This window comes from Clupea harengus, chromosome 2, assembly GCF_900700415.2.
Source record: "Clupea harengus chromosome 2, Ch_v2.0.2, whole genome shotgun sequence".
In the NCBI taxonomy this organism is placed as follows: domain Eukaryota; kingdom Metazoa; phylum Chordata; class Actinopteri; order Clupeiformes; family Clupeidae; genus Clupea; species Clupea harengus.
This window is the reverse complement of record NC_045153.1, coordinates 30943931-30956266: the sequence shown is the minus strand read 5'-3', so window position 1 is coordinate 30956266 and position 12336 is coordinate 30943931. Positions and strand designations below refer to the sequence as shown.

Below are 12336 nucleotides of genomic sequence, written 5' to 3'. Positions count from 1 at the left end.
TTGTGCACCCTGCCGCCTCTGCTCCGACTGGGGAACACCCTCTCATGCAACTAAATCAAACATGGAAAACATGGAACTGCATAGAAGGAGTGGAGTCTACAGTAGCAATGACAATTGCTTTTTTGTATACAGCAACTCTTTGCAAAAGAGCTCTTAATATAAGGCTTTGTGTAGAGAGGTCACTCATGGGCAGACACACAGATTGTCACATGTTGGGACCAGAGGCGAGTCTCGTTGAGGGAGATTGGGTCATTTCCCTCTTTCACTTCCCTTCTCTGCCCCATTCACTGACACATATTGCAGAGCCCAGGCCAGCAACAGCACAGTTAGCATCGCATATTGGGCCGGCACCAGATCATTGCAATTAGTGTGCAATCCAGCCCCTCAGTAGAACATGATCTAACGACCTTTCCCTTACATGGGAAATGTCATCACGGAAAATGAAGGGGCGCTGCCTTTTCCCCTTCTGCAGGCACATCAGTGATTAAGCTTTTATCCCATAGGATTTATCTCCAATGTGTAAGGCAAGTAAGGTAAAGCTATTAGATGAGAACAGAGCTTCATATGACCCAGAGACCTGGCAGAGGAGATGAGAACTGCTGTCTGCTGATGTACTGCAGGTGGAGCTGGGCTTGAACAGACGCTGTCCTTAGGTTAACCAGTCACAGCGGAGCTGCTCGGGTCACTCACCATATGGCTGGAGACCAGGGTTATTCTGCCCTCTGTCTTCTGCAAATTGACATGTAAAGGCGTTTAGCTTTTAGGTGGGAATTGTATGGTATAATGGCTATCAGCTCAAATTGTTAAGCAGCAACAAGCTGATGACATGGATAAAAGACCCTTGTGTTTAACCTCCTGAAAACTATTTGACATCATACTTGCAGACAGCTTGTGCTGAGAGAGACAGGATCTTTTCTTGAGATAATCGTACACAGCCCTCAAAACAAAGTCAAACCGTTGTACAGTGACAACAATGAAACACACCTGCCGATAATAGTTCACATATTTTATTATGTTTTTTTTTTTTTATTATAATTTTTTTTTTACAACTTTTGCATCAGAATCAACAGAGTCTGCTGTGTGGGGCACATAAGGGTTAGATGAAAAATGATTCAAATTCAGTGCACTTGATGTTATGTTCCTTTGCCCTTTATGTGGAAGAAGTAGCTGTTCAAAATATAGCTACATCGATTTATAACAGTTGATATTTTTTCACCAGTCTTGTAAAGACAAATAATTTAAGAAAATAAACATGTATGAAGTATTTTAGCACACAGAGAACATTCTCATGCCTCCTAAAATAATATAAATGTTATATAAATTGGTGGCCACATGTAATTCATCTGACAAACCTTAAAGCTTATTTGAACATTAAAAGAAATAAAAACTATGAAATTAGGATCAGGAACTGGTCCATTTTTTTTTACAATAAAAAAGCACGTTTCCCTTCTTATTCAAATAGACTTCTATCATAATACGGTATTAGTTTACAAAATTAAGGTAACAAGTACAGATATGAATATCAAAAATGTCTGGTAAGGACACAAGCATTAGGTTAGTTGTGGAAGTCATGTATGAAATTTTGCAACAGCAGTTGCAATTTTGTTCCCTGATGTCTACCATTCAAAATGTAGAGCTTTTGGTAATTGAATTCATGACAATAAATCCATCAAATCAGCTTTTGACCTATACCACAAGTTTGAACAGGATGCATGTTTTTGTACATACATTATCACATAGATATTTCTCAAGATATTGTAAGATGCCTATAACTCATACTCAATGTACAGGAATTCAAATAATAAACCAGCTCTGGAGATAAAGCATTCTATTTAAAAAACATACTCAGATGTGCTTGTGTGGACAGTATCTTGTGCACAGAGTTTAAGCAGTTTAATGGGCCTGTTTAACATGAATTATTTACCATTAAAACACATGTAAATATGTTGACTTTGTGTCACTTCCGACAACATTCTTGGCAGTGCACTTATAGAAACCAGTGTCTCTGCTGGATGGCTTCTGGATGACCAGGGAGCCGTGGGGATGAAGGTACTTGTTCCCATAGACTCTTGGCTGAGTGCCAGCCTTAAACACAGTCTTATCAGGCATCTCCCATACCACGTCTGCTTTGGGGATCCCAATGACATTGCAGTTCAACTGAATGGCCACGCCGGGTCTGGCGTAAGTGACTGCTGCGGGGCCGTTGGTGATCCGTGGTGGATAGGCGATGACAATCACAGGCACTGACAGTACAGAGGAGCCATGCTCATTGGTCGACTTACACTGGTATGTTCCCCTGTCATAAACAGAGGCCTGCTGTACCATAAGTGTTCCATTTTCCAGAACCTTGTAGCGTCCCGTTGTCTGGGACCTCATGAGCACAACGCCACTAGGCAGTGTCCAGGTAAGCTTAGGGAGGGGGGTTCCTTTTGAGAGACAGTTCAGCTGCAAGTTTTCCCCATTGATAATGCTCACCACTGAGTTGTATTTGTTATTGATATCAGGCTTCTTTCCCGACTCTAGTATGACAGTACGCTCAACAAACCCAGCTGAATTTCTGCCAACACAGCGGTACCTTCCTATCTCAAACAGAGATGGGTTTCTGATAAACAGGGTGCCATCGGGCCTGTGGTCGAATCTGAAGATGCTTGTGCCACTCATGATGGTCGTCCCGTTGGGAAGGACCCAGGTCACCTGTGGAGTGGGCCTGCCTTCAACGGTGCAGTTCAAAGTCATGGAAACTCCACTGGTGAGAGCCATCGATTCTGTTGCTGGGCTCTTCAGGTTGGGTTTCTGTATCTCATCTATCACATCAAGGGAAACCTGCAAGCGTGCTTCCCCTCCCTCATTACGGGCAATGCACAGCAGCTGGACAGAGTCGGTGGTTCGCAAGGAACGGATATCTAGTGTTCCGTTACGATGCACTGTGATTCTACTTCCGTAGTATGGAGCAGGCAGCACCACGTTCTCAGGCAGAACCCACATGACCCGTGGGATTGGGGTACCCTCTGCTTTGCAGTGCAGGAGCTTACGCTGATCCCTCACTGCCGTCTCCTGAGTGGAGCTGACGGAGTTCTGAACTCCATTGATGGTGGGCGCTGAGACAAGGACCTCGAGCGTCACTAGTTTCCTATCCATGCCTGCATTGTTTCTGGCAGTGCAGGTGTAGGTCCCATTGTCTAACCTCTGCACTTTCTGAATGACCAGAGTCCCGTCTGAATGGAACTGGTATTTATCTGAAACGGGGGGTACGATGCGGCCGGTTGGAGACACCCATGTGATAGTGGGAGTGGGTTCTCCCTTGACACTGCATGTCAGTGCCACAGTATCCCCATAGTTCACTTTAATCATTTCACGGGTTTTATTTCGGATTAACGGGGGCTCTGCCACGATCTTGATGTGAACCTTCATCTCGTCCTTGCCCAGTCGGTTCTCCGCATAGCACGTGTAGTCGCCCTCCTCCCTCATTCCCACTTCATTCAAATAAAGAGTGCCGTTGTTGAAAACCACATACCTTCGAGTGCGCACTCCGCTATCATCTGATTGCATAACACTGTTAATCATAGTTCCATCTGGTAAACTCCATCTGATCTCCGGGTTTGGGAGACCTGAGGCGACGCAGTCTACTTTTAAGTCCCCTCCGTGAGAGACCTTCTGGCTGCTCAGTTGGGTTCCTTCAATCTTGGCTGCCTTCATCATCACGTTGGCCTTGAGTAGCACATAGTCATCTCCCATTTTGTTTCTGGCAACACATAAGTAGTCTCCTTCATCTTTTTCTGTCACTCCTTGGACTGATAATGTACCATTACTGAAGACTCTCATCCTGCGATCAAAGCTGAAAATTGGACAAAAATATGAGGATAAAGAAATTAGGTAAACAATGATTACTGTACTGTACATACAATATCAATTATGCACTCTATACCCATACATTTAAGTTCAGTTTTCTGTATTTTGTATCTATTTATGGATAAACTTACATCTAATGACATTGACCTTAATGTGAGAATTGAAATGACACTGTAATATCATTTTTAACTGACTTTGAATAAGGAACCATGATAAATAAATATACTACACATATATTGCGCTGTTCAGGCTTGTCTATTCAGTCATACACACCTGTAATGTGCATCTATTAATTTCTTAGATGGGGTTCTCCAAACGATCCTGGGAGCTGGGTCCCCAGAGGCAATGCAGTCGAGACGCAGTGTCTCCCCGTACAACACATCAGTGCTCTGAGGAGATGTGGAGGTGATCTTGGCTGTAGAGGAGTTCTTCTTCACCACCAAGCTCACTGTCCTCTTTGCTGCCCCCACGGCATTGATGGCCATACACTCATAACGCCCTGAGTCTTTAAAGGACAGATTGCGAATGTACAGCGTGCCGTTGGGGAAGACAAACAGATTTCCTTTCACAAACTGTGAGGGGCGCACCTGTGTGCCATCAAAGACCACCCAGCGAATGGTTGGCTGGGGAGCTCCTTTGGCACTGCAGTGGATGTAGACCGCCTGGCCGTCAGAGACGGTGAAGTTCTCATAGTGCGGCTGCTGGATCATGGGAGGCAGTGCGGCCGTGTGCAAGCGCACAGAGATGGTGTCAGCCCCAGCCACATTGCTGGCTATGCATTTGTAAATCCCTCGATCTGGATAGTTGGTGTGCTTGACATGAAGAGTGCCGTTGGGAAGGAGCATGACGCGCTGTTCAGAGGTGCTGACCGTGTGGAGCACAGCTCTGTCTGGCAGCACCCAGGTGATGTGTGGCTCTGGCAGACCTCGGGCGAGGCACTCCAGGCTGGTGCTCTCGCCCAGGTACACGGTCACGTCGCGCTGCCTCGGGGTTAGCACTTTGGGCTGTTGAGCTAAGACAAAGAGGGTGACGATCATCTTATCCACACCGTGGAGGTTTTGGGCCGTGCAGAGGTACTGGCCCCGGTCCTGAAGCTGCACGTTCTGGATCACAAAGGTCCCGTTGGGCAGGACTTCAAACCTCTGGAGCTTGGTGTTTGCCGACATGATAGCTCCTAGAACAAAATGCAAAAATAGAGGCGTTTGACAAGAATGTTTTCATGAGTTAGTAATGTTTAAGTTTCATTATCCAATAACTATGCAATTGTTATCAGTAATATATTTTTGGGTAGGAAAGTTGCTTTGTTTTTCCTCTGTGATAAATGGGTTATGATTCATGCACAAACTTCAAAAATGGACAGACAAAATATTGGGCCCAGCAGACTCGAGCAAACCCTTTTATGCAGATACAAATAGAAGGCTGCTCATGTTCTCTTGGACAGGTTTGTCATATTGACAGACTCTGTTTGAACCCCAGTTTAAACTGAGAGGCAGGAAGACTCAAATGTCAATGGCTGCAGCGTTTACTGCAGCACATGTGTCTTATGCATATTGACAAGTAAGTGTCACAATCCTCAGTCTCATGGGGAAAATAAAGAACTCTGTCTCACAGTGGCTGCTTGCTATGAACTTACAGGTTTTATTGCTTATTCATGATAAATCTACTTTACATCCTTGTAAATGGAGCTGAATAGTGTCCTCCTACCTGTGGATACTTTGGTCCATGTGAGGAATGGCTTAGGCCCCCCTACAGCATCACAGGGAAGCAGTACATCTGTTGAAGCGTTGACTATAAATGTATAGATGTTGCTGGTGGTGATCTTGGGCTTCGCTTTCAGGCCAGGCACTGGGGCAGGTCTCTGAGATGACCCGTCGTATGTGTTGGGAGAAAATACTGTGCTGGAATGTCGACTTGTCGAGCTTTGACCTGTTTGATTTTGACCTTTGAATTTTGTTGAAGAGAGTGTCTTTAAGACAGTTGTTGGAATTGTAGTCGTGGAGGTAGAGGTGGCTGCAGCTGAAGTGGTCTTTGGTGCTTCTGCATTTGTTGACTTTTGGGGGTTTACTTTTCCGTTTCGCTCTGGGGAAGTGGTGACAGATGGCATCGGGTTTATATCAGGCCTGCGAATGATGAATGGAGTCTTATTGTTGGGGTAAAATGGGTATCTGTAGTTAGTACTGGGTATCCTTCCGCTGTGTCGATCAGGAATATAATTTCCTCCAGGATACTTTGAGCTGTGGGAAACCCTGTTGTTACCAGGTAATGTTAAACTAGGTCTTAATCTGGATGAAGCCGTTGTTGACAGAGCAGTTGTTTTTGGTGTTGCTGTTGTTGTGGTGGACATTAATACTGTTGCTGTTGAAACAGCTGGAGTAGTAATATCAGGTGTGTTGGTTGGCTCTATAGTAGTTGCTGTGATGACTGTTTGTTCAACATCACTGTCTTGTTTGGGCAATAGGTCTCTGTTTTTACCTGCCACAGGTGTCTCAGCAATGGGGGAAACTACACTGTGTTCATGCTGAGTGGTCCTAATATAAAGCTGTGTTACACTTGGTGGAGATTCTCTATATTGAGTAAATGGAGTTCCATGGTGAGACGCACTGACTGTTGTTACTGGTTTGATGGTTGTGGGTATATTCGGTGAAGATTCTTTGAAGTGCTTTTCATTATTTTTATTCTGATTGCTAAAGTCTTTGACAGATGAGAAATCTTGGTCTCTGTCTGGGGGAGGGGAGGTTGGCTCTCTTGAGGCATGTACATAATTTACCTCCGACTGTGGTGATACATGGCTCGTCATGTAGTTCAGAGTTGTTGCCACATTTTCACTTAAGATCTTCACATCCATTTTCAAGTCTGAGATAACTTGTGTAGACTCCTCATGGCCGGCTGCCACGGGACTAGATTTGTGGCCTGGCTCTGATGTTGGGATAGCTCCCGAAGAAGCTGTGTGCTCGTATCCTTGAGGTTTTCCTTGTGCTGTTACAAGTGACAGTAATGTTGCTGAAGTGCTTTCTGGTGGAACTTGCGGTCTTCCAGGCTCAACTTCGTCATAGCTGCCCTGTCCTGGTTGTGTGAGCATTTTGTCATCTTGTGCTGAGAGAGTGCTCTCTGAGAGACTAATAGTATCTTTTGTAAAAGGTCCAGTAGTGGGTAATGTGCTCTTCCTCACTGGTGAAGGTTCTGTAGATCTGACTAGTGGCGAGGGGATGGTAGATGCCAATGCCTGCTGTGGCCTGGGAGTTGTTAAGCGTGACATGGGTGGTCTCGGTCTGAGTCTGTTCATTCGTCTTCTATTACCATACCTCCTTCTTGAATTCCACTGGACATTTGATCTGGAGGGCACTGAATTAAAGGGTGGTCCTTTTTTGGCAATAGCAGTAGATCTAGATTTGGCAGCTGGTGAAGAGGTTGTAAACAGTGAAGTGAGACTGTTTTCATCCACTTTGTTGTTTGTGTTTACCTCAGGATAAGCATCAACTCTGTCCGATGGAATAACTGTGTCTTCTATGTTGACCGCATGCTTTGGTTGTGGAGTAGTCTGTAGAACACTGAAAGCCTTATTATTTCCCATTTTTACTGTTTGAGTTTCATCCAGCCCAGTTTCAGCTCTGACTGTCATAGTGTTGGCAAGAACATGTTCAGTACTGATTGTCATAGTGTTGGCAAGAACATGTGCAGTGCTTGTATAGTCAGAGGCTTTAGTAGGCTTGACATCAGTACTTAGAAATGGAGTCTGTTCTTTTACGACCGTGTCTGATTTTGGGGTATATATTTGGTAAATATCATTAGTCTGGTCTTCTGTGTGAGTAGGAGCTATCACTGTTTGGTGTCGGGGTATTTGCGAAGGAATTTGAGGGGTGTTGAGAACATTGAATCCCTCTCCTGGCAGGCCAGCGTCATCTGGAGTTGATCCCTCTGTGCTGTCACCAGGTTCAGGCTTCTTTGAGTTGGACAAGTCTTCATAATGAACTTCTATCACTGGTGAACTGGTGTGAGCAGGGCTAGGTGCACTGGGTTTAGGAGGTGAACTGGTGTGAGCAGGGCTAGGTGCAGTGGGTTTTGCACCAGTTCTTTGACGGATTTTTGCCAAAATGTCTGCCCATTTTTGGGGGTCTATCTTGACTTTTGATGTTCCAGAATTTCTCCTTGTCTCGGGTATATTTTTCCTATTTTGTCCATGGTATCCTTTTCGAATAGGTTTTCTAGGACCATGAGGCCTTCGCTGAGGGTGTCTATGTGGATGCTCACGTGTTCTAGTATGGGGAACCCTTTGTCCGTTTGTACGAACATTGTTGGGATTGTTTGGAGTTTTCCCCCAAATGCCATAATCTCCTGAAGACTCATCAGTGTCGTCTACGAAAGCTTTTATTTTAGTGGAGATTCCTGCGGCTGACTGTGGCCTCATGGGATACCTCCTCAGTGGCTGCAAGCCCTCCCTCTGTGTGATTGTTACCTTCGCTGCCAGGGTGTCGGTGCCATGTTGGTTCACAGCCACACATTTGTAATATCCATTGTTACTGAGATGACTGTGGGGTATAAATAATGTTCCATTTGAGAAAACATAAGCCTTTGATGAGTTGGCATTGATGTTGGCTTTGCTGCCATCTGGGAAAATCCAATAGATTTCAGCGTCAGGGGCTGCCGAGGTGATGCATGGCAAAGAGATGGGCTCTCCAACTGAGTGTGTCACTGCTGGCCCTGCCTTATCACCAGGAGGTGGGGCTGAGGATTCCACCACAGCTAACCGGAAAGGTAGAAAATCTAGATCATTCTTCACCTCAGCAATACAATAATACACTCCAGCATCGGCGTGGCTCAGTGCTTTTATGACCAACTTCCCACTGCTGGATACAGCAATCCTGTTGTTAGCGCTGGTGTATGGTGCTTTGATTTTGGAGCCATCTGGCAGCATCCACTGGACTGATGGATGTCCAGAGCTGAGCACGAAGCAGTCCATTTCTATCATGCCTCCTTTGACAGCACTCATTGCAGTCTGTGTTCTGTTGTTGTGTTCAATCATTACCCACTCCCTCCGTTGGCGTCTGATCATTTCTGTCTCCAGATTTGATGAGAAATGGGTTCCGAGTATCAGCTTCACATTTTTTGCATTTGAAAGTGCTCTGTTCAGTTGTAAGTTCATGAAGGACTGCATCAACCAGGAAGGCTGGGATTCAATATTGGCTCTCACCCCAGTATAGTAGTATGCATCTTGTTGAACGTCCTGCCTATATCTGTAACTCAACTTCGGCTCCCTGCTGAGCATGATCTCTCTCTGTAGGTGTGCAGGCACTTCACTGTAGTATGCAATAAGTTTCCAAAGTCTCTCATAGTCTTCCCGCGGTATGGGGCAGTCCAGGTCTAGGGAGAGAGTCAGGTTGGCCACCATCTGCTCAGAACCTATTTGCTCCCAGGCAACTTTGGTGGACTCTCTTGGTGCCTCGATGCGACACCTGAGATCCACTTTGTTTCCATGCTCATCAGAAAGATTAAGTGTGATGTTCCCAAACGGCTCTCTCACTGTTTCTGCAGACAGCAGCTCACTCAGGCTGTGCTCGGGCGGAGGGTCCTTCTCCGTGGAGGTAATGACAGGTCCGGTGCAAATAAGGTCTTTAAGGTCCGAAACAGTTCTCTTTGCCAGATGGTTGGGAGACGCACACATTGGACAGAGATGCCCTTTAGGGTATGCTTTGTCCTTTTTACATTTCAGAACTCCTGAAAAAAAAAGAGATCACTTATGTGTCAGACTGTCTCAAATGAATGACAATTTGCTCATTTATCTGAAGAGAAACACAGCGGATTTTGAAATAAAAAATGCAATGCAATATGCAATTGGATGTTTCAAAAATGCAATAAATTGACATTACCAGGGTGACTGGCTGTCCAGTCCAATAATGGATTAATTCTGCAATCGCAGCTCCAGGGATTGCCATAGATGAAGAGCGTCTCCAGCTGGGGCATGTTCTTAAGCATGTTCTTGGGGAGAGTGGTCAGCAGGTTGTCAGCCAAATGCAGGTGCTTGACGGTGGAGAGGGAGAACTGCTGCATGAGGGAGAATGTGCTGAAGGTGGAGGGGTGCAGCTGCTGGAGGTGGTTGCCCTCTAGGTTGACCAGTCGTAAAGAGGTCATTCCATGGAAAGTGTCGGGGTGGATCGACTCGATGCGGTTGTGGTCCAAGTGTAACCTCACCAGGCTTGACAAGCCAAACAAGGTGTTCCGAGTTATCACCCTCACTTTGTTGTAGCTCATCTTCATGACCTGTGGGCAAACAGTTTGTAGGCAAACTGGTTTTTCTAGTAGCATGTTGATATTGTGGCATACTTTTAACAATACTTTAAACAATACTTTTACTTTTAACTGTTATCTAAATATAGCATTGTATGTCATTTGCAATGTAACATGCTCATTGACTAGTATATGAATTTAGCTTGACAGGAAATGCAAGAAATAAGGTGAATAGATTAGAATTAAAAGTAAAGCAGGATTGTGATCTACCAGGGAAAGAAATGTAAATGTACCTGTAGTGACATCAAGTCTCGGAAGGCACCATGGGGGATTTTGTGTATATCATTTCCATGCATCATTAGAAGTTCCAGTTTCCTCAGTCCAGCAAATGAGCTATCTGTGATCTGATTAATTGTGTTAAATCTGAAAATGTCAAGAATTTGACATGAGTATAAATTATGAAAATATAATAAGTACGCCCACTGTACACATAAAAAAGCACATTTGGTTTTTGAAGTCTTTTATCTATATAACTGTCTCTGTAAAACCTAGGCTACATCCTAATTGACAAAGTAAAGAGTAACATAGCTTTAGCTAACATAAAGGTCATTTGAGTAACATAGCTTTTAACATAAAGGTTATTTTGGTAATTTTTTTTAAGGCAAATGCATTTAATTTCCAACCTTATTTAGTAATCAGTGCATGTCATTGCAATACCAGAACCGTTCATAGGGGGCACCTACCCCAGATTCATGCGCTCCACTTGTCTGGGTATACCAGCAGGCACACTGAGCAGGGAGCGGAAGGTACAGTGTACCTCTGTTGGGAGGTAACAGGCACATGGATGTGGACAACAGAGCCCTACTTCCAGCAGAGAGCCCAGTAGCAACAGTACCAAGGTAAATATGCCAGGGAGGCCCATCTTCACCCGAGTTCTAATTGGGATCCTGTGAATGTCATACACACAACCACAGTAATGTAGTGGGACTAATGGTCTAGAGCCTTGACACATGGTTGACTTAACATGTGAAACGTTTTGGGTGTGTCAGTAGCCCCCAAATGACAGTTTGTTTAACATTCATTGCCATGGCAGGCATAATTAGTTATACATCCATTTTCAGTGTGTTAATCCAGAACATAATAGAACATGACTATGGCATATGAGAGTTGAATGCAGGCTTAGGTAAAACCCCTGAGTGAACGAGTTATTGTGATGCCCAATAGCTTGTTTGTCATACTTCATTAACGCTACGTGGAAAATTTGATCACGAAGAACATGGTAAGTATTTATGACATCCGAGTTAAAATTATAGGTTTCTTACCAGTAACGTAAAGTTAAAAAGAACATAATGAAATTAGAATATATGAGGATATGAAAAAAATTGCAATCAAGTAGAAACATTTCGCACAACAAACTTACCATACAATCAAGTAATCCAGACTGGTAGACGTTTTTCATGTGTTGCTGGCACTTTACCGCAAGTGCGTTAGTTCATCTAGTTCCAGATTTTAGTGTCTTCTCATTTTCTCTCTTCCACTGATGTACAGCATTTATATATATATAAAAAAAGTAACAATTCAGGAACTCCGTTGATGACAAGAGTTACCGTATATCTCCTGTATAAATTCCGACTACTTCTTAAAAATGATAGAACAATTTTTGTGTCCTCCTCCTGAAATTTTAATCCTGATGAATTTGCTTCTTGCACGAAGTGAAATGGATAATTATTTTAAAACTTTTTAAAAGATGATCGATTTCTCCGATGTTTCAGAAGTGCATCAAAAGCAAAATAGCGCTTGTAAATCGGAGGTGTGAAACTTATGAGAGGGAATGTTATTTCCAGCCGCGACTTCTGGGGTGCAAGTCTTTTGTCCCACCGAGAGGTGGACTCTCAAGATGATCATGACGTTCAGCCTGGAGAAAGTGATCATTGAGGAGGGGCCTGTCCAACAAATAGTCCAATATATCGGAGCCAACCTCCAAAGTAACCACACGGCTCATTATTACTGCACACAGTGGTAAAAATCAACATGTCATAATGTAATTATATTAAGCTACCAAATTTAAAATTATGAAAGGAAAATCTGGTAAAGGAAACCTACATCCGCAAATGATGATACTATTTTTAAAATGCCCACTCCCTTGACCTTTGGTCATTTGAAACCATTCTTTACTATTAATACATACAGCCAAGAATAAACCATTTGTCACCGCAAAATCGTTTAAGAGGAAGTTGTGTAACCATATAGGGAAGGCAAAAAGAG

The 12336-nt window shown here is 44.0% G+C and overlaps 1 protein-coding gene across 1 annotated transcript; it reads right to left on the bottom strand.

The window, feature by feature from the left end:
- Window positions 1–1005: 1005 nt before the first annotated feature.
- Window positions 1006–12029, bottom strand: mxra5b (matrix-remodelling associated 5b). Its single transcript, XM_031560746.2, has 7 exons — window positions 11492–12029; window positions 10815–11018; window positions 10365–10494; window positions 9714–10104; window positions 5554–9561; window positions 4123–5023; window positions 1006–3835 (listed from the first exon to the last, which is right to left on the bottom strand). The coding sequence occupies exons 2-7, from the start codon at window positions 10991–10993 to the stop codon at window positions 1927–1929; spliced, it is 7518 nt and encodes a 2505-aa protein (XP_031416606.1). The 5' UTR covers window positions 10994–11018; window positions 11492–12029; the 3' UTR covers window positions 1006–1926.
- Between the last annotated feature and the right edge of the window lie 307 nt (window positions 12030–12336).

Bases quoted from the DNA above. Each gene is read 5' to 3' on its own strand.
- mxra5b (XM_031560746.2), bottom strand. From the start codon at position 10,993: ATGGGCCTCCCTGGCATATTTACCTTGGTACTGTTGCTACTGGGCTCT. The intron at 10,105-10,364 runs GTACATTTACAT...GTTTGCCCACAG, and splicing joins GAGACTTGATGTCACTACAG to GTCATGAAGATGAGCTACAA. The intron at 9,562-9,713 runs GTAATGTCAATT...TTTTTTTTTCAG, and splicing joins CTGGACAGCCAGTCACCCTG to GAGTTCTGAAATGTAAAAAG.